The sequence below is a fragment of the Balaenoptera borealis genome, assembly GCF_965194805.1.
Source record: "Balaenoptera borealis genome assembly, chromosome: 17".
Classification (NCBI taxonomy): domain Eukaryota; kingdom Metazoa; phylum Chordata; class Mammalia; order Artiodactyla; family Balaenopteridae; genus Balaenoptera; species Balaenoptera borealis.
This window is the reverse complement of record NC_138876.1, coordinates 72,517,808-72,538,887: the sequence shown is the minus strand read 5'-3', so window position 1 is coordinate 72,538,887 and position 21,080 is coordinate 72,517,808. Positions and strand designations below refer to the sequence as shown.

General features: G+C 39.5%; 2 protein-coding genes across 13 annotated transcripts in view; one reads left to right on the top strand and one right to left on the bottom strand.

Moving 5' to 3' along the window:
* Positions 1 to 21,080, top strand: part of LOC309615355 (uncharacterized protein) — a 282,265-nt gene that overhangs the window by 123,838 nt on the left and 137,347 nt on the right. For 6 of the 12 annotated variants that reach the window (XM_082364847.1, XM_082364842.1, XM_082364848.1 and 3 more), the window contains exon 3: positions 4,562 to 4,611. The exons of 4 other annotated variants lie outside the window; for them this stretch is intronic. In XM_082364847.1, coding sequence (XP_082220973.1) covers positions 4,562 to 4,592 — 31 coding nt within the window. In that variant the 3' untranslated portion in view covers positions 4,593 to 4,611. Of the gene's footprint in view, positions 1 to 4,561; positions 4,612 to 7,091; positions 10,852 to 21,080 lie in introns of those variants that run through there. 2 more of the 12 variants (XM_082364846.1, XM_082364841.1) reach the window with 1 other exon arrangement.
* LOC309615363 (uncharacterized protein) overlaps positions 1 to 21,080 on the bottom strand; it is a gene marked incomplete at its 5' end in the record, with an annotated part of 179,177 nt that overhangs the window by 58,880 nt on the left and 99,217 nt on the right. The gene's annotated exons all lie outside the window — the stretch shown is intronic.

Sequence of the window (21,080 nt, the reverse complement as noted above, 5' to 3'; positions counted from 1 at the left end):
TCAGAAGTTGGGGGTACACTATATGGGGAATAAGGAGCAGAAAATCTACAACGCAGCAGTCTGTTTCCAGGGTGTCGGCAGCCAAGTTCATGACCAGCCCACTCGTGTCTTGTATGGAGACACTTACCTCCCTCTAGTACATCTTCTTTCCTCAGGGTTACAACCTCCTGCTCTCCGCTTTTGACAGATGACCAGGCTTATTATAATGGAAGCCATGTGCTGGACACATTCGTGGTATGGAGGGTTCAAGTTATTCTTTTGGCCACACTGAGAAATGTGGAAACTGGGCATCCAAGTTGATTGGCAATAGTTCCAAATTGTGCAAGTGCCCAGGCTAATGATATGACAGAAGGACGTTTTATTGAGAGGAATAAAAAGACCACAAACATTTTGTATCTGTAACTGATAAACGGCAATTACTTCAAGTCTCACCAAAACCCAAAATGTTGCTTGTAGAGGCTAGATATCTGAAAGTTGTTTCATGAGCTATTCCTGAAAAGCCCTAGTATTTTTCACTTCTGTTCATTTCAACAAATATTAATGGCCATCTAGCATGAAGTAGTCCCTGATGGTATGAAGAACAGACAGTCTTGTTCTCCTGGGATTTGTAACATGGAGGATTATGCTCTGTTGGTGTGAAAATTCCACTGGGTTGACCTGACCTCTTATTTCTACCTGAGTAGCAGAGAAGAGTACTTCCACCATCATGTTCTTTCCATGTTATTGTCCCTGCTTTTAGATGGCCGCTTTTGTTGGTTCAGTGGTGGTGGTGGGGGCCCACATATATTACCTCAAGGAGTGTGTACGTGCATCGGAACCCCTGCAGGTATTTTCCAAATGTTTCATGGTACTTTAGGATACTAACACAGTCAACAAAAGGCTGAGGCTTTCTATCACCTCTACATCTCGGTAACAACGGGACAAGTCCTGTGCAATACCCAACCATACTATTGCCCCTCGAGAAGGCTTGCCTGTTTGCTGTATTTCTGAAACCATTTGGCATTCTTATTGGTTTACTTTGTAGCAGAGTGACCTTAGGTAAATATAATCTTTACTTGTGTAGCTTGTCCAAGAGGAACGGGATCCAATCCGTTAGCAAATCCCGTCAGTTCTACCTTCAAAATATATCCTGAAATGATCAATTTTATCTCCTTCATCCTTAGTACCACAGCCCTAGCCACCGTAATGTCCTGTCTAAAAAAATAGCAATCATTTCTTACATCTGTCTTTCCTGTTCTCCTCCCGCCCCGGCCATATTACAAGTCTGTGCTCCACATAGCAGCCTAAATGATGTTTGTAAAATGCAAACAGATCCTGTCACTTCCCTGCCATCAGTCCTTCAGTGGCATCCCATCAGAGAGTCGGACTGAATTCCACGAGGGGTGGTGGGAAAGGAGGTGAGAAAGTCAGCCTGGAGTCAGGTTTGGTAAACCTCGTTTCCTCCCACTCAATGCTCACCCACTCCTGTCCTGGCTGTTACTTCAGTAAGCAAAGTCAGCTCCCAGTCAGCAATTCTGAGCTTACTTTCCCTCTGCCTGGAGCTTTCTTCCCCCCTAATTCTCAGGCTTTGGTTTCTCACTCCCATCCATTCTGCTGAAACGTCCCTTTGTCAGACCTTTCCCACCCCTATCTTAATATCAACTTCCCACTGCCACCACCCTTTATCTTCTTATTCTGCGGTCCTGCTTCAAGGAATTTAAAACTGCCTGACATTATAGAATCCATTTATCTATTCCTGTTTCCTCCACTAGAATGTAAGCTCCAGGAAAGCAGGAATATTACTTTGTTCACTACTGCTCAGAAGAGGGACTGACACAAAGAAGGTGTCCCATAAATATTTTTCGAATGAATGAATCATATTTCCTCCTCACCAAAAATTATGAGATAATCTCAGCAGAAGAGGCACCCAAGATTCATAAAGGTTAAATCATTTGCCGTTCAATACGGAACGGATCCGAAGTATAAATTCAATGCCTCCTGATGTCGAAGGCCTTGCTCATTCTTCCGTAGTTCTTTGGATAAATAGTTTGGACATCTATCCAACAAACATTTATTAAAGAATAGATTTTAAATGTATTTGAGAAAAGTATCTCAATCAAATTTTAATTCTGTCATTTGAAATCTGAAGCGAAGAAATAACTTCTACAAATGATCAGCATCTCTCGTAGAATTCTTCAGGATCACGGGTACCAGGAGCATCAGGCGTCAGCAGCCAGGCTCTCTACGTAACCGCATATCCCTCCATCGGCTCTGGTCTTACCACCCCCTGCCCCATGCTCCTGCCCTAAACCATAATCTTGCATCATAATTGGAAGTGGATATTTTAAGATAAAAGCTGTACCTGGCAAATAAAGAAACATATTTGTTCTAAGTTTAATTAAATAAGTCTGGGCAGCCTTTTTGCAATATGGAGATTAACTGTCAAATTTATGTTAATATGATCTCAGAGAATGAAGCTGCTATAAAAAGTTTTTCCCCTCACCCCTCACTTAAGCTCCTCATGTTGCCTTATTGAAGTTTCTTTAAACTGGTGGTGTCTTATTAAAATATCACTGGGTCAGTTCTGCAAGAACAAGGCGGTTAAAAATATCTAACAAATTCCAAATGTTAGTTTAAAGACATCAATACAAATAAACTGAAATCATATCTATTCTCCAGAGAGAAAACTGTCACGATGGTCGAGCTTTCACCATCTCTTTGGAATCGCTCAATGCCAAGCTCTCCTGTAGCTGATTTACACAGGATTATACAGATCTTCCGAGCACTCTCAGTATCATACAAAGAGCCTTTCATTTCTCTGCACATCCTTTCCTTTTTTTTTTTTTTTTTCGCATGTAAAAAAGATGTGCCACCCAATTTTTTTATTTTGTGATTTAAGAAAAAAATGCTAACAGTTTGAATCATGAATCCTGTTGTGGGGACTGAGTTAATTAAAAACCTGATGTATACATACAGCTGATCCTACTCATCCTAATGAAGAACATTAATTCTAGGACATGTGTGGCTGTAGTCACATTGCTACAAATTACTGGACTCTTTCCTTTATCTGTTTCCAAGAAAGTCTCCCCCTGTTAGTTAGGAAAAAAGAAAAATATGACGCCTTAGTTCTGGGCAGCATAAATTACACGCATCAATCAGAAAAGCCTAAATTAAAATACACATTTGGCAAACAAATATGAATATGTTGATCTCATCTGTGAATCAAAATGATTTAGTGCCAGTGCTGACCCCCCCCCCCACTGTTCGACATGAAGGTCACTGTGAGCAGCTTCTCTCTCATTGAGAAATGTTTTCGTGTCTTTTAAGCATGCAATTTTATACATGCCCTAATATTCAATCTAACTAGTGATTCCTATGTAGAGAGACTGATTTATTTTATAAAGAAAATATAGGCTCATATTTATTTATGTAATCCAAAACAGATAGTTAAATTAAAAAGTGGGGAAAAAAATACAGTGGTTTATGGTTCCTGGGCTGGGGATTCTCCAATGTGTTTATGATACTTTCTAATCTAGCAGAATACCATTTGTGAAATGGAATGCTACACCTTTCCGATATTGAGTGATCATAAATCAGTCTATTCTTATCACCTAATGCATGCATTCTTGGAGCAGGGATAACTGCTTGAGAGATACCCATTACATGGCAAACCTTAAGTAGAGATGATCTGGGGTCTTTCAGTCTGCCATTTCTCGACAATATCTATAGGTGAAGCAAGCAGATTGAATAAGGCAGTGATCTCCCTGGACAGAAGCGTGTTTTATGTTATGACACTTATTTTGAATATTCATGTTGTATTTTCTTGCTAAGATTTCATTCTGATAACTACAACCGTAGAATGGTCCCGTCTGTATTAAAGGAGAAGTATGCAACGCCTGCTTTTGATTGGTTGCAACTCAATACTGAGACCCCCCTCGCAGCTAAATGGAAGAAGGCAAACAACACAACTAAGATAAAACTACACAACGTGCGTGCTTTGGTCTGTAAAAATCACCCAAGGAACTTGTTAAATTACAGATTCCTAGGTCTCACTCCCCCAACTTCTAATTCAGTAGATCTGGAATGAGGCATAGGATGTGCATTTCTCATTACTTCTCCAGGTATTTCTTATTAAATGTTACTCAGAACAAACTTTGAGAAAGACTGCTGGAAAGGTGAATGGGTGAAAAAAAGACCAAGTTATATACATAATCAGTTTGTTCCGAGCAGTTTGACAGAAGATTATATTAAGAGATTAAATCCTGAGTTGGGGTGAGCAATTTGTACGATAGACAGCAGAAAGCAAGGCTCTAAGAGATGTATTATGACAGTTGCTTTACACTGAGGTTGGTTTTTCTGGAGGGGAGGAGGGCAGGGGAAGTAAGGGTTACCAGAAGGGCGCTGCTCAGAAGGCACCGTTGAGCTACAACAGCCAAACCTCCCAGATTTTTTTTTAATCAAACTCAATTTGAAATATTCAATTCTATTATCCCCACACCATGTGAACCAATTTTTGATTCAGGAAATATGATAGCTATGTTTCTTGGGCAAATTCTCAGACAGGCTATGTTTTGCATTCTAGGGTACTAATAAATAAGCATGGAAACTTCTAGAAGAAAGAAATCCACTAAGGTAGGGTGAATGAATGATCATTATGTTTTACCTATTTTGGAAGGTGGAGGGACAACAGTTTTGTCTATTTCCTTCTATGATGTAATTGAGAAACACTGAAGTCTTCAGAAAAGTAAAATGATGAGACAAAAAAAGATGTTTGAGAAATATTGTATCTTAGGGAGGGAGAAAAAGAACCTAAGTCAATTTCGCAAAGATCCGTGTTGATTGTTACGATGGCCAAGATGAATGGATTGGTTGCACGGCCGTCTGTTCATTTGGCTCAGATAGGCACTGCCAAGAGTAACTTGGGTACAATTTTGCTCTGTGCTAATTAGAATTGGTCAAATGGTCCTCTGATGAATTTCCTCCCCTAGATAGTATCTGAGAGGACATACAACAACAAAGTAATTATCAGGGGTGCCAATTATCCATAGGGGCATCTACGCTGGATCCAGGTATGTAGAACCTGCTCTCAAATTCTTAGAAATTTTGCTCCCCAACTAATGCAACCCCATTAAAAGTCCTCTTTCAGTGGGCACACAACCAATAGTGCATATGCTGATAGCATTTTCACATACAAATCTGATAGTTAGGCACGCCATTACCCAATTTACACATGCAAATGCAGTAATTGTGTGCACTGAGTGCTCGGGGAAACCTGGCACACACCCAAAATGGAGGCCTTTTCAAAGCATGGCCAACCCACCAAATTCCTCTTCCACAGCAACTCACGGTCCTGTCTTACCTCTACTATACAAAATTCTATGGGATTCTGGGAGAAAGGATATGTGCTTTGTGGATTTCCCTGAGTGACTGAAACTTTTTATCTCATTTGATTTGGACATGTTTTAAGTTCTCTTTCTTTTTCTTCAGTTAATTGAGTGTAGACTTCCTCTCCTTTGTAGTAATTCACCATTTCATTTCTCTGCTTTAAAAAAAATCAACTCTAATTAGAAAGTACAAATTCTCTCATTATGACTTATTCTCATCTAGAACTTGAAATGAGAGTGATTATGAATTGTTGTAATAAATGATTTGTACTTTTAAAAGAATGGAATTACTGTTTACAGCTACGTGCACATGAGTTTACTCCAAGATGCATTTGATTATTCTAATTTACCGAGCTGCTGCAGAAGCAGCCGTTAACTATTTCCTGTTTCTTTGTTTATGTATTTCAAATATTCTGGGGCCTCTTGACTACTCAGGCAGTACAATGCAGGCAAGTAATTTAAAAAATATAAATAGGATTGAGTATACTTGCTTTGCCAGTGCTTCTCAAAGAGGGGAAGTCTGAGTCTGACATTGATCAAGGCAAGATTTTTAGATTAACCAAAGGTAGCAGAAAAATCACAGTAAAGGAAATTTTACCAAAAGTGGAGAAATATTGATATTTTGAGAGGTAAAACTGTAATTGGAAATTATAACTTTTGTGTATTCATTCAGAGAAAAAATGTACTCTGTGTTTACCACACTCCATAAACTGTTCTGGGTATCCTTTTATCTCCTAGCTGTCACCTCATCTCTCTGAACATTCTGTTTCATCTCTGTCTGCCCCTTAACTGATGGGATTCTCCAAAATTCAGGATTTCAGTCCTCAACCTTCTATTTATTTTACTGTCTCTTCACGAGAAGCTTTATCTTCATTTCTGACCTCCATACATATCTCTTTCTTCAGAATAGACTCCTCTTCTAAATTCCAAATCTGTATTCCAGAAGTCTTTTCATATTCCCATCTGAATATTCCAATATACAGCAATCTTAACAGATCCAAATAGGAATTTATGTCTTCCTCAGACTTCATGCTAGAGTCAGCTTTTGGTCCTCTCTGTATCTTCAATTCACATATCCTATTGGTCCCTGAGTTCAGTAGTGCTGCTTTTAACTTACCATTTTATGTAACTTTATATAATAAATGTTGATAAATAGTTGCCTGTTTCCACATTGGATAGGACATGTCTTAAATCAGGAACTGCGTTTCATTGATTGACTGTCAATGTCCTCTACCTGATGACCACCAAGAACACACCTGTGTTGAAGTTGGGTTTACTGCTATTTGAAGTTGGGTTTATTGCTATTTCAAAGAGGAAGAAAACTCACCATGGGGCATGTTGAAGTGTTAGGGCTAACTATATATATATATATCACATTTGGGTTTGTCTTAGGTGCTTTTGGGGAGTACTTAGGGAAGCAAGTCTTTGTTTTGGATTTGATACTGACTTGAAATAGAAGTAATTCTGACTGACAATCTTAAAAGATCTCAACTAGAAGGAGGAAAATACAGACTGACGTTAAAGCTGTAATTGCTAAAGTATCAGTGGTTACATATATTGGTCATGATAGGGAAATGCTTGACAATTTTGTGGTTTTAAAAAACGTTCATGTTTTGTTTGTGTTCAGACATGATTATGAAGTGCTCTTGCTTTTGTCTTGATCCCTCATGGATGCAGAAGTGGCCTGATCTACTATGGGTGTTCCGTGGAATTGCTTACATCTAACAGGTAAACACTGATGCCTAGCTGTGAGCGCCAGGCCAGCCCCTAGCAACACCAGAGATGGATAGTGCCACGCCAGGCTTCAGCTGTCAGGTCCTGCTTTTCTTTTTCAGTCCTCCTTTTTGACCAAGGAAAGAAAAAGAAAGACCATGGGATATTAATCCATGATGTTCAGATTTTCTCCATTGCCAAGATGTTGTTGATCATGATAAGGGGGGTGTCCAGAGAACATAGTCAATCCTTGTACAAGGGCTAATCCATCATTTTCATTCTATTGGAGGATGAGATGTTGAGTTACCCTCAACATAGGGTATGCTGTAGCATTTAAGATTACTACTTAGGTGGATGTTTTAGAAAGGCAGCTTCTACCTATTGGTGACAAAACCTTAGGTATCATATAAGTCTATTGCATTAATTAGTCATCTCAGCTTGAAAAGGGGCAGAGTCTACAACTGAAAGTAATTCCTTAAAGTCTGAGAAATTCTCTTAACATAGGAGATAACCTGTGCATCCTAGAAAGGATTCGTCTTAATACCGTAAAGGCTAATGACAGAATTTTGGGCCTTGGAAGTTTAGTATATTATTTAATATTATGTACAGTATAATATAATATAATATATAATGCAATGTAACATGCATAACATAACGCAAGTGTATCATATGTTTCAAAATAAAAAATTAGAAAAAAATCCATTGATTTGTATATACATTTGTATATTTCTATAGCTACTCTACCTACTTTAAATAATCATCTATACAGATTATCTTTAATCAAAGTAATTATTTAGGGAAAAAAAGCAATTTTTTTTTCTCCAAACAAAAGAGAAAACCAGAGAACAAAAAATTGTGAAACTGTTTAGCTACTGTTTTACATGAACACTTATTTAAGAAGGCAAAAATAAACATATATAAGGTCATCAAAATTATTTGCATATTTTGTTAATCTATTGCCATTTTTAGAAATAAGAGTAAATTAAAATTAGGTTCAACTAACCAATGTTTGTGTCTGTGGCTTGTTTAGAAATATTATGGGCTTCCAAAGATTACTTATTAATTAACTTAATCATGAGTCTAAGATCTAAATTTAGTTAAGTATCTGAAAATTACTAATTTTAGTTAACACCTTAAATCATATGATTTGTAGGATTGTAAGAATTTCATACAGTTAAACCTTTAAAAAGTTATTCATCATTATCATTCCATTTAGTTGATTACAATTTAATACATATAATTTAAAATTTTAAACAAGCTATGAAAACAGTGACATTCTACTTAATTCACCAAACTAATGCAGGATATTTAGGAAGGTTAAATCTTGAGAAATTTATGGTAGTGACATTATTCTTATACAGTAAACTAATTTTTTAAAGCCTTTGAATCGTACTAAAGTACATCTTTTATCTTAGAACTAAAGCTTTTTCTTATAACTTTAGTAACAGAGGCTACTATATAAATATACATAAATAGAAACATGAAATACATAAAGAGAAACACAAAACAAAACACAAAGAGAAACACAGCTTAGTAACTAATTTTTACTTTCTTTGGGACATTTTAGACTATTTATCTGGACTAAATATTTGACTAAGCACTTAACTGACTTTTTATAATCAGTTAATCTTGAATGTTTCCTGAGAGTAGAAAAAGGAGGAAGAGGAATAGAAAACAAATGAGAGGGAGTAAGCTTCATAAAAAATATGGAATTATTGCTGTAAAAAGTAATTATAGGACATGATTGTCTATGTAGGGAAAAAATAAAACAACAACAACAACAACAGCAACAAAGACTGCTGGAACTACTAGGTGATTATAGCAAGGTTGCAAGATAGAAGATTAATATACAAAAGCAATTATGTTTCCCCTGTAAAAAAATCAACATACATACACACAAAAGAGAATGATGTACAGCTGATTTAGACATAGCCTGGGCTCTTGACAATTTCATCACAATTTAATTACAATTAAAAAGCCATCATTTAATAATCCCTGAATTAAAAAAAGAAACAACAATAGCAGCAAAAATCAGCAGAGAAGGGTTTGTCTCCTTTCCTAAACAAAGTAATCTTTTCGGCAAAGGAGAGAGCTTCCTCATGAAAGCATCTTTGTTTTCTGTTCTAAGCTAATGTCAATTTAACAATCTCTTTCCTATCAAAAACTCCCCAAAGTGGCCACTGAAATTCCGAATTGTCCCTGGTGCTATTGTGACCCTTAAAGAGAGAGGCATGGCGATTAGCACCATTGTGAGAAAACATGGAGGAAGCAGGTGTTTGACCTGGAAGAGGCAGAGTTTTAAACTGAGAAGGTCCCATCAGAACTGTACATAGTGGGTACCTTGTATACAGTGGGTACCTTGTACTTTGCGAGTCGTCATCAAACAGCTGTGGGTCTGATTTGAGAAGGCAGACAAATACTGAACTGACAACTAAAGTTATGAAATACTGAAGTTAATTTCTTTTTCTTCTTACTGTTTAAAAGTATTTGCCAGGAATTATTCATATCTTATAAGAAAACTTTAGACTTTTCATTTCTATCTACCCCTGAGAAATACTAACTGAAAGTTAATTAAATAAAAAGAATATTGCCAGCCATGCCATCTCTGTGAAGACATAGAAAAAGATTGTTTTGTTCACTGAGCTGTAGCCTAGAGGGGCGGCAACTCACTCACACCTTCTTATCAGCAGCAATAAATTGGCAGCCTCAACCCACTATAATTCTCCTGGGTGAGTGCTGTTACACGTTTGTTACTTGGATGCAGGTTTCTTCCATGGAAGTGTAACTAGAGAACTAAGCTGCTATATCAGGCTCAAAATGGAGAGCCTCTCTTCAGAGATTTTTAACTAGTTTATTTTCATTTTGACAGATACATCAGGGAAAATTGAGGCTAATATAAAAGAAGAAAAAGAATTATATTAAAATAACTACAATGATAGATACATGTATATGTATAACTGAATCATTTTGCTCTACACCTGAAACTAACACAACATTGTTAACTAACTATACTCCAATATTAAATAAAAAATTTTAAAAAAGGAAAAAAAATAAATAAAATGCCAAAGCAAAGTAATGCTATGGGAAAAAATAACTACAATGGGACTTATACTCTTGGTATAGACACTCAAGGCTGATAGAGTGAGAATGACAAAGTTATTTTTTTCCATCTTGAGACTGAGACACAATGAACCATTGAGGCATCCTTGGGCAGAGAGACAGTGAATGTGGTCCACTAGAATTGAACAGGTTTGATACATGGCTATCGGGGTGCTATTAAGTGGCCAAAGAAAGTGTCCAAGGGTTAAGGCAAATTTAATACTAATTCAGTAATTCAAGTAGCATTGTGGTTTGTAAAGGTGGCAGCAAGGTCACAACAAGAAAGTGTGACCCACGGATGAGAATCGGTAGGAGGCTGTCACCATCTGGCTTCACCCATCAGAGCAGCAGCCTCCAGTTACTCAACGAGTACGCCAGGACAGACCTGGGTTGTCCAAACAAAAGTGAGACCAGGGGGCTTCCCTGGTGGCGCAGTGGTTGAGAATCTGCCTGCCAATGCAGGGGACACGGGTTCGAGCCCTGGTCTGGGAAGATCCCACATGCTGCGGAGCAACTAGGCCCGTGAGCCACAACTACTGAGCCTGCACGTCTGGAGCCTGTGCTCCGCAACAAGAGAGGCCACGATAGTGAGAGGCCCGCACACCGCGATGAAGAGTGGCCCCCGCTCGCCGCAACTAGGGGAAGCCCTCGCACAGAAACGAAAACCCAACACAGCCAAAAAAATAAATAAGTAATTTTTTTAAAAGGTGCTAATAATTTTTTTTAAAAAAAGTGAGACCAAAGCTGCAAGCCTTGCCATTGGGTGCCTGTGGATGGGGAGAGCTGGGACTCGATATCTTGATTCAGTGGCTGCTCCCTAGCCCAGTGTGGGGAACCGAGGTTGTACGAGGATGGTTCTCGGCACATCGTGACTGCCTCTCAAACTGGGCAGAGCTGCACATTCTAATTGTGAGGCAAAGGCTTGGGAAATGAGATAGGGACTTACCTACTGTAGGTCATAGAGGTGCCCATCTATTAAGAAAGACCTAATCTTCTGTGTATCCCACTGTACCCCACCCCCAATACACACACATAGCCCCACCAGTCTTCTTATGTAAACAACATGAGGAAACAGAATTATGTCATTATTGTTTAGTATCTTCCGAGTTCAAAAACATAATCCTACGATACACATCTCCTTTAAGACATGTATCCTAAAGGGTAGAGTTTGGTTTCCATATTTCCAGAGCATTAATTACAAGTCTTTTGTTCTTAAAATATGAAAGACCAAATAGCTGATAGAGAGGATTTGTTGTACTTTAGAACGAGTTGGTTTTGAAAATCAAGAACCTCAGGTTTGAAATGGAGCTTCTCTTCTCATTTTGTGATGTTCAGTAAGTTACCCAATATCCAAGTAGATAGTAAACAGGCACTAAGATCAACAGAGCTGGTAGAAAAATGAAATATAAGATACAAGCATTTCATGTAGTTATAAGATGCTGGGTTACATTTTGACCTATCCATAAGCTGCAAAGCTTTTCTGATTAATTTACTAGACCTGTGAAAATATGTAAACCAAGTATCCTATAGATAGAGTGTTTATTTCTTAATACCTTAATTTATCATCGGCAATGAGCTGCAAGGTCAATTCTGAGAAATGTATTCTTCTTCCCCGTCCATCCACCATTGATCCCTGATGAGGTGGTGATACCAAATGGAAAGAACCCCCAGTTCTGATGTCAGGCAGATCGAGGTTTAAAATCTTATTCTCCCTCTTCCTAACTGTGCAAACCTGAACAAGAATCTCTTGGATCTCTCTAAACCTGTTCTTGTTAAAGACAGATTAAAATAGCTATCTCGGAGGGTTGCTACAAAGATTAGAAATGATAGGTATACAATGTCTGGCACACATAGTAGAAGCTTAGTACTGTAAACATAACTGTTATTGTCAGGGAGAGAAAACAGCATAAGATAGTAGAAGAACATGGGATTGAGCCCTAGGTTAAATCCCAATTTAGCACTCAGTAGTTCAGAGAATTTAAACTCACTGAACCTAAGTGTACTCATCTTAAAAATGGAAATAATAATAGCTACTTACAGGCTTTTTAAAAAAAATTTAAACAACGCACCTGGCATAGTGTATATCACACAGTAGTCACTAAATAAATTGATCATTAGCATTCACATTATTAATATTATATTACGCTTCCCAGTGGGAGTGCAAATGGAACATATTTACCATGACTTGCTGGTTAAAAAATGAGCTTACTCTATTTTACTGGCTTCATCTGACTTTCTCTGTTTTAGTTTCCTTGTTTTATCCTTATTCTTACAAATTAAATAAATATCAAATGAAGAGTTAAAAATTATTTTAAAAAATAATGTTGAATCCAAATTGCAGCTATTTAGTAAATGTATTTCATAAATTGAGCTAAGTAGATAAGATTCTAATTTCTTATTTGCCTAAAGAAAAAAAGGAAAGAAAAAGTAGGTTGTATTTTGGCTTCAGAAAGCGAGATCCTGCAGCTGAAACTGGATACAAATAGCCTTTAAAAGCTAAATGAAATGAATAGTCTTGCAAAGGGAAAAAAAGGGGAATTTTTCACAAGTTCCTGGAAATCAGCAAAAAAGCGTCAGAACTGTGGTTTGCAGGAATAATTGTGATTACTTGGTTAAAATACCCTGTACGAGAAGCTTTCTATGTGTTTTGTGCTTCTACAAGGAAAATTAAAGCAGAACACATAGCGTTGGGGGCAATTCGTTTCCAAGGAAGTCAATTATTAATATAGTATTTAGTATTTAATGAACTAAGCCTATGTATGCGGAACGCTGCAAAGAGTTCTCCATACCAGCAGAGAACAGGTGTTGATATAAGCTTTGCCCATATGTTTACCAGCTGATTAGGACTCATTAAAATGATAATAATCTAATAAAAATTACTTTATATCCAGTGGAAGTGGAAAGTCCCCTGTGTGTTGGAAAATAATTTTACTCCCATTGCCATGGCAGTGACAAGAACCCACACCCAAAGCAGCCTGAATATTCTGAATTTCTATACCATAGACTTTTCTCTTTAAGTGTCCCTTTCTCCAAAAGGCTGTCCCAGGCCGTCAGGACAGTTCATTTATTTGTGGCTTCAAGGGAAGGACAAACAGGTGTCCATTCACCAACATCCTCTTTGGTAATGGGAGAAGAAATAGGATCCTTAGTGAGTGATGCTGCTTTGTCTGCAGTAGGCCAGTAGATGACTCTATGGATGTCGTGAAGGACCACCCTGAGCTTTGGTTGTCCCAGAGAGCCCGGAGTGGTTGCCAAGGGAGCTGTTAGCACCCCCCGAGCGGGCAGTGTCCTGGGAAATCCCTGATTGCAGGCTAGTCATAGTCAAGATTGTGATGAATGTGAAATCCAATCATCCCTAGGCTCACAATTCCTACCACTTCTCTTCATGACACAGTCTTATTTGGTCTCACCTGAGCCTGACACACTTCACTTTTGTTCTACCAAAAACTGAGCTCAGGAAAATTTCAGGAATTTAGCTACGCTGTAGGGTAGAGATTGAAAACTAAGGGCTATTTGCATTGTGACCAGAATCAAATCCCTCCAAGCTAACCAATTAAAGGTCCTTTGGAGGAAATTTAGGCATGCAGCCAAGTATAGGTGACATAGACTCACATGCATTCACCTGCCTCATTTGCATGTAAAGTTTCCAGGGCCCAAGTTACTATACAATGAAATGTATGTCATTATTCTTGCTGACTTCTTCCCCAAAATATTGATAGAAACACAGTAAATGAATTTTAGAGGTAAAAATATATCTTAATTGATTTATCTTAATAGTAATGGAGTTCCTACTGAAATTTGGGGTATAGAAAGGAGGCATAGGGAGAAAATCCAGATGATTTCTGGAAATGTCCATGCGATATTGAGACTGTGCAATATTTTAAATTGCTTTACACTTTTGATTGACATGAAGCCAGAATGACTTAAGGACTGTTAGTAAATGGAAAGCTCCACATTCAAAATAAAAAGTTTACCTCTAATTGACTGGTGCAGAACAGGGTTCTTTTCAAAGGCAGATTTGGGCAGGCCCTAGATGAAGGCAAAGAGCCTAATGGTTACGGAAGGGGAAGTCCAGCAGACTTACTCTGTTGATTTGTCCTTTGCCTTTCTGGGCTGCTACAGGAAAGAGGAAGGAAGAGGTCACAAGGTCACCTGGGGCTGCAGGGCTCGAAGCAGCCATATGAAAACCTCAAGGGCTCAGACTCTACCTCTCTCACAAAGGACACGATCTGAATTGGTTCCCATATGTGTGTGGACTTGTGTTGTACCACAGTCACCATGCTGGCAGAAAAGCACTACTGTTATTTCTACGAAGGAAACTTTGAGACTTCATGGTTTTTCTTTGCCTCTACCTTTAACATTCAGTGAAAACCTCTTATTCTAGCCAGTGGACTTAAAAATTAGAGACTTGGATTGGGAACCAATAAAATATAAATCCCCAAACTTTAAATTGGCCACTTTTGGAGAAGCACACTTTAGGAAGTGTGACTAATCACACTTTTGTATTCATATTTCTTTATCTTTAGCCCAGAGGATACTGAGCTGATAGTGAATTAACAATTCTTTGAATGAACTTCCACCCCATCTCAGGAGAGCAGCCTGAGCAGGAGAAGGAAATCTGGGGTGAATGACCACAATAGCAGGAACTATAATATCAATAGAAAATTTGATCCTATCTTTTCAGCACGCAACCAATTCAAGTGTGAACTTTCATCTCTAATTTGTGATTTATTTGGCAAAATCACGCAAATAAGTCCCCACATTATCTACCTATTCTTATTTGTTATCTGTTCAATACATCTGGGTGAAAATACAATTACTATGAAATCCCAACAGTGAGCAAGAAGTCCCAAGATCTCAGTCAAGATAGAGGATGCTTCCCTTAGGAAAATTTGGAACAAGTATTAGGATTTAGTGTATATATATATTGAGTTTAGGGTAACTAAGATGGATTGGGGAACTAATTTGAACAAGTGCTTTATGGAAAGAAATAAGCAGAGGCTTTTCTCAAGTCCCCTGGGTTTACTGGGGTGATGACTTCACTGCTTCAGAGGGGGAGTAGGGAACAGAGAGCATCCCTCCAGACTGTAGGAGCTCCCCTTGAGCCTAGGGAAAGCCAGGGGGTCTGAGCTCTCCCTCAGTGCAGAGTAAGGGACCTGGCCAGGGGGCTACAAGTGAAAAATTGCAGGGCATAGTTGACTATGTGATGCTGGCCCTTCATTCAAGGCCAAGCCACCCATAGGCTATACCATGGTTGGTTCATAAGGGAATATGCAGCTGTGACTCCTAGGAAGTGAACCCTTTGGGAGCCCATATTGCTAACTCAGTGACCTGACTTACTACTAGCTGCTGGATCTCTTGGCCTTCACGATGTGTGGATACCAATTCTGATTTCTCAGACCTTAACACTCCAGCCTGACTTTTGATCTTGTCCATTTCTCTCGTGCTGGCATCCTTTGTAGTTTTAGGTAGTTTAGGTAAGCTCACTCTACTCCAGCCTCAGAATTTTTCAGAAGAAGACATGACAAAGATTTGTCCTCCTAGCTTAACCACAAGACTTTGGACAAGTTCTGGAGACAAACTGGGCAACGCCATTGCTATTATTGATGCTGAGTATTGTATTTTCCATAATTTGGCTTTTAGAGGTGATAGAAGAGGGACCTTGGGACTTCCAGGAACCAAGAGTAATTCTAAAAGGCAAGATGGTAAGGGACAACGTCTTCTTTGGCCCTGGAAGCCAACGGGAGCTGCCACCGGGATTAGAGGCCAGAATATCATGGTGGTGAGTCCTTCTGGTTAGAAGGGTCAGGCAGTTGTCCCAGTCCTGGTGAAACTTAGGTGTCAGCTGTCCTCTCTACCAGACTCCTTGGGACAGGACTTTGTAGCTCTGTGCAGTCTCCATAAAGAATCCACCAGCCCACAGATCGATAGTGAGCAACGTGGAAGTTTCTGCAGATTTTACCAGGGAGACATCATCAGTATATCATTTAAAAATGCTCATTGGATATGTTTGTCTTCCAAACTTTCATCTTCCTAACTGGGACCCACAATAGTTTTCTTCTCTGTTCTTCGATCACACAGTATGGGTTCCCATCCTCCCCTATTAATGATGCAGAGACCAGTTCCCCTTAGGAGACAACAACAAAGCAACAAAATATTTCTGTTACACCAGAGTAAAATCCTTAAGGATAGGTGACCACTTCCAGGTACATGGTGCCATGTACTCTTCTCTACAGCCCTGGGTGGTAGGAATTACTCTCCATAGATGATAGGTAAGAGAACTAAAGTCTAGGAAGCTTTACAGTTAGTTTGCAAAAAGAGGTGAAGTAAAACCCAAATCATATGACTCCAAGTCAGGGCTATTTTTGCACCACACAGGGAACAAGGCACTCTTGGACATTTAACATGTAGGGGGAAGGAAAAGATTGTTGCCCTTTCGTTACAACCCTAATCACAAAAGGATAATAAATTTTGTCAAGAATGAGTTCAGAGGTCTTGATTAAATCCACTATCAGCTTCTGGAAAGGGCGTTTTCTAAGAGAGGAAGTGACCAAGCCAAAGGAAATCAGGGACTCCTAGTTAAGAAAGGAAAGAAGAGCCCTCACACGGGATATTTCTCTACAACTTTGTTATTTTGTTCAGCTCATTTTGTCAGCAGGGTTTCTCTTTGACTATGAAACAGAAGAAGAAGAAAATCTTTTCTTAATCATAATACACATGTGCCATGAGAGAGATGAAGCAGAAGATTAAGCAAGAAACCCAGCTATTTTATTGCCCTAAGGCATTACTCATTTTCCTGACACATTATGTTTTTAATTAAAATTGCATGTGAGTTAATTAAAATATTCACTCGGGCCCTTTTCCCCCTCCCCTTGCATAGATTCCTTGTTCCTCTTTAAGCTCTTTGGTAAAACTCAGTTTCGTTTTAACTTTGTTGCCTTTATCACCTGCAGCTTTAGCAGAGAGTCTGTATACAAAGCTAACTGAAAAAAATCTAATTTAAAAAATTCATTCTTTATTCCTGTCCTGCCCCTAGGTTCTTCAGAACCTTTTTTTTTTTTTTCACACACACACACTGTATTTTATTTTTACAAGAGATAAATAGACTGACACCAAGCATTGTACATGCTTTTTTTTAGATTCCACATATATGTGTTAGCATACGGTATTTGTTTTTCTCTTTTTGACTTACTTCACTCTGTATGACAGTCTCTAGGTCCATCCACCTCCCTACAAATAACTCAATTTCGTTTCTTTTTATGGCTGAGTAGTATTCCATTGTATCAGACATAGAGAATGGACTTGAGGACATGGGGAGGAGGAAGGGTAAGCTGGGACGAAGTGAGAGAGTGGCATGGACATATATACACTACCAAATGTAAACTAGACAGCTAGTGGGAAGCAGTTGCATAGCACAGGGAGGTCAGCTCGGTGCTTTGTGAGCACCTAGAGGGGTGGGATAGGGAGAGTGGGAGGGAGACGCAAGAGGGAAGAGATATGGGGGTGTATGTATATGTATAACTGATTTACTTTGTTATAGAGAAGAAACTAACACACCATTGTAAAACAATTATACTCCAATAAAGATGTTAAAAAAAAAATCATTCTTAAGTGGCCAGGGGTGGAGCTGTTATGGCTTATGCATTCCTTCCTGTTTACTTAATCAAAACCATGAAATTGGCATTGATAGAAAGCATATTAAAAAGGGGTCCTTTGATTTCTCTTGCGATAGACATGTTACATCCATCTGCAGTCCTTTGTTCTGGAAAAGATCATCATTTATGGCACCTATGGTTGTGTAACCTCAGCTTTCCCTGTTTACAGCTGATAGATTAGCCTTTGATAGACATTTATCTAGGTCATCCTATCAATTGACAAGTCAGTAACTCTGAGTAACCCTGAGAGACAGAATCCCTCTTGAAAATGTTGATATAGAGACACAGAGACCTCGGTCACCGATGGGGTCCCTGTTGGACCTATGAGGACAAATAGGCCAGGGCTGCTGGAGGCCAGGTTGGCTCATGTGCAAACAGAGGAAACTGATTGAAAGGAAGAACAGACAGCAAGAATCAGAGGGAGTTGCAGCAACATGGCTTCTGAGCCAGACAAGAGAGAAGCTCCAGTTCTGGCTTCTTCCCATGCCCCTTCTCATGAGGACTGGCTGCGTCCTTACTGTGCCCTTGAGATGTTTTGGGGGGTTTTGTTTTTTGTTTTACAATAGGCCCCTCTTTTCAGAGTCAGCTAAAATGAATTTTGGATCCTTGTGAACAATGAGCTCTGACTCAACTATCCGTGCTTCAAAGCTCCGTATATCCCTAAGCAGCCCTGGTAGAGATAATATTAAAAAGCGAAATCATAAAATGAGGAGTACGACGCCACCTATTGCAGTTTAAGAACGTACAGGCTGAAGGTCCACGGGCAAAGTGAAGTTCAGGGCTGAGAAGAATATTTTTTAACAACCACATTAGAATCCCTTTTATGAAGAGTTAGGGGGAAAATTTTTCTTCTGTATTTTTTTTCCATCTCCAGTGATGTTTCATCACCTCAACAGTGTGTTAATGTGTCTGAGAAACTAGCGCCCTGGGCAGCCGCCTGGCTGGCGCATTCGCTCATTTCTCCCTGCTACCTCGGTAAGGGCGGCCGTGTCTTTCTCCTCAGATCCGATTTCTAAAGTACCAACGTTAGCCCGGTTGGGTGGGATGCTGAGCCAGTTTTGATTTTGTGCCGTGACTGGACAGCTCCCTGCCTGGGACCTGCGATCTGTTCATCCTCCGAACTCTTGAACCTCTTTCCCAGCTTAAATTCAATGGCCCAGCATTATAATTCCATCCTAATTCTTGATGGCAAAACCATGGCTGAGGTTTACACTCATCTCACTAACCTAGTTCTTGGCTGCATTTGGACAGTGTGTGGATGGGGAAAAACTTAAAACTACCCTAACTGGCCTCCCTTCAAATGAACGGTTGTGAACCTCAGGTGCACCCACGATGTTGCCTGGGCAGTCGTGCCCTTTTCCCAGGTTCATCCATCCTCTCACTCTCCTAGACCACCTTCTCACTCTCCTCAACCTCCATACCCCTCCTAAATGCACTCTTACTGTTGGAAGCTGTGGAAGTTGTCTCCTGATTGCTCCAATCTTTCTCAATGAAATGGGAAGCAAAGACATCAGTTGGGAGTGAGGATGGTAAGGATAAGAGTACGTATTGGAGATGTGGGGCGTGACACTCCCCTGATATAAATATTTACTTTCACACCTGCATTGTACCCTGGGTGATTATACGGATGAACCCTCAGTGCCCCTACCTATTGTCAACCTCTCCACTGATGCAGTAAGTGGATCTCATCCTCTCTACATGAGGATCTTGCTCCAAATCTCCTCTCTCCTACGTTATCAATTTGCCCTTTCTTCTGGAGCCTCCTATCAGCAAAGCATCTCACTGGTATTTCCTTCTTCTTAAATTCTTTCTTGAGTCTTCTTTCCCCTTCAGCTACCGTCCCTTCACTCCCCCTCCCTAACTGATGAACTTCTTGGTGAAATTTACTGAACTAGTGCTTCCTGTTCCTCTTCTCTCATTCCCTCTTGAATCAACTCTGATCAGTCTTTGGTCCCCACCCACCCCATCAAAACTATTCTCATCAAGTCTCCAATGACCTTTACATTTCTAAACCCAATGGCCAGTTCTCAGTCCTTACATACTTGACTACTCAGCAGTGTTGAGCAGAGGTGAGCACTTCTTCCTCTGTGATGCATTTTCAGCACTTCGCTCCTAGGACATCATACTCTCTTGGTTTAACCATCCTGCTAGACCCTTCTGCTCCGTCTTCTTTGCTGCTGCTGCTTCTCCCCGACCTCTTGATGCTATGCTTCCCCAGGAATTAGTTCTTCTATCTTTTCTTATCTCTCTACAGGCTCACCCAGGTAACAGTATTGAATCTCATGTTTTAAAATAGAATTTCTATGCAAATAACTCCCAAATTTATATCTCTAACTCAGACATTTCTTCTGGAATCCAGACCCCTTTATTCCCCTGCCCTGTTGATAGCTTCATTTGAATATGTATTGGGAATCTAATATTTCAAACGAAAACTCAACTCGTGATATTCTTTCCACTCATCTGCCTTATCCATAGCTTTCTCTATCTCATTGGAGGGCAGCTCTACCCTTCCTGTGTCTCAGCCCAAAACCTTCTAGTAATCTGAGATTCCTCTTTATCTCTCTTTCATGTTCACAGTCATTATTTTCTATGATTCTGTGTCCTTCACCTTGAAAATATTTATCCAGGATCTAACCACTTGGTGCTGTCTCCATTGCCACCACATCTGTCCATTGATGATGATCCCTGCAAGAACCTTATAACTGGGTTTCTCTGGTTCCCAGTTGGTGCCTCTACTGTCCATTTACAACAGAGCAGCAAGAGTATTTCTTCTGCTAAAAATCATCTGCTAAAAATCTTGCGATGGCTCCCTGTACTCGAAGTAGAAGCCAAGTCCTTGTAAGGGCTAACAAGGGCCACACAGAGCTCACTCATTTCTAGACACCGTGACTCTGCTGATCCTTCAGGATGCCAAGAGCGCTCCTCTGTCCCTTCAGCCTTCCCACGCTAAATCCTTCACCTTAATTTGAATAAGGTCTACCCTGACCGCCTATTTAAAACTGCAACCTCTCGTACCCTGTTGTCTTGTAACCTGCTCCATTTTGTTTTCTACAGAGCTGCTTATCATTTTCTAACATATGATTGACATTTTTATTATTTGTTTATTCTGTTTTTATTCTATGGATTGTCTCCCACATATGCAAATGTAATCTCCCTCTAAAATTAGGCGTTTTGTGTGTTTTTATGCATTAATATTTCCACACATCTAGAATAGTATGCTTGGCATAGAGTAGGTGCACAATCAGTAGCT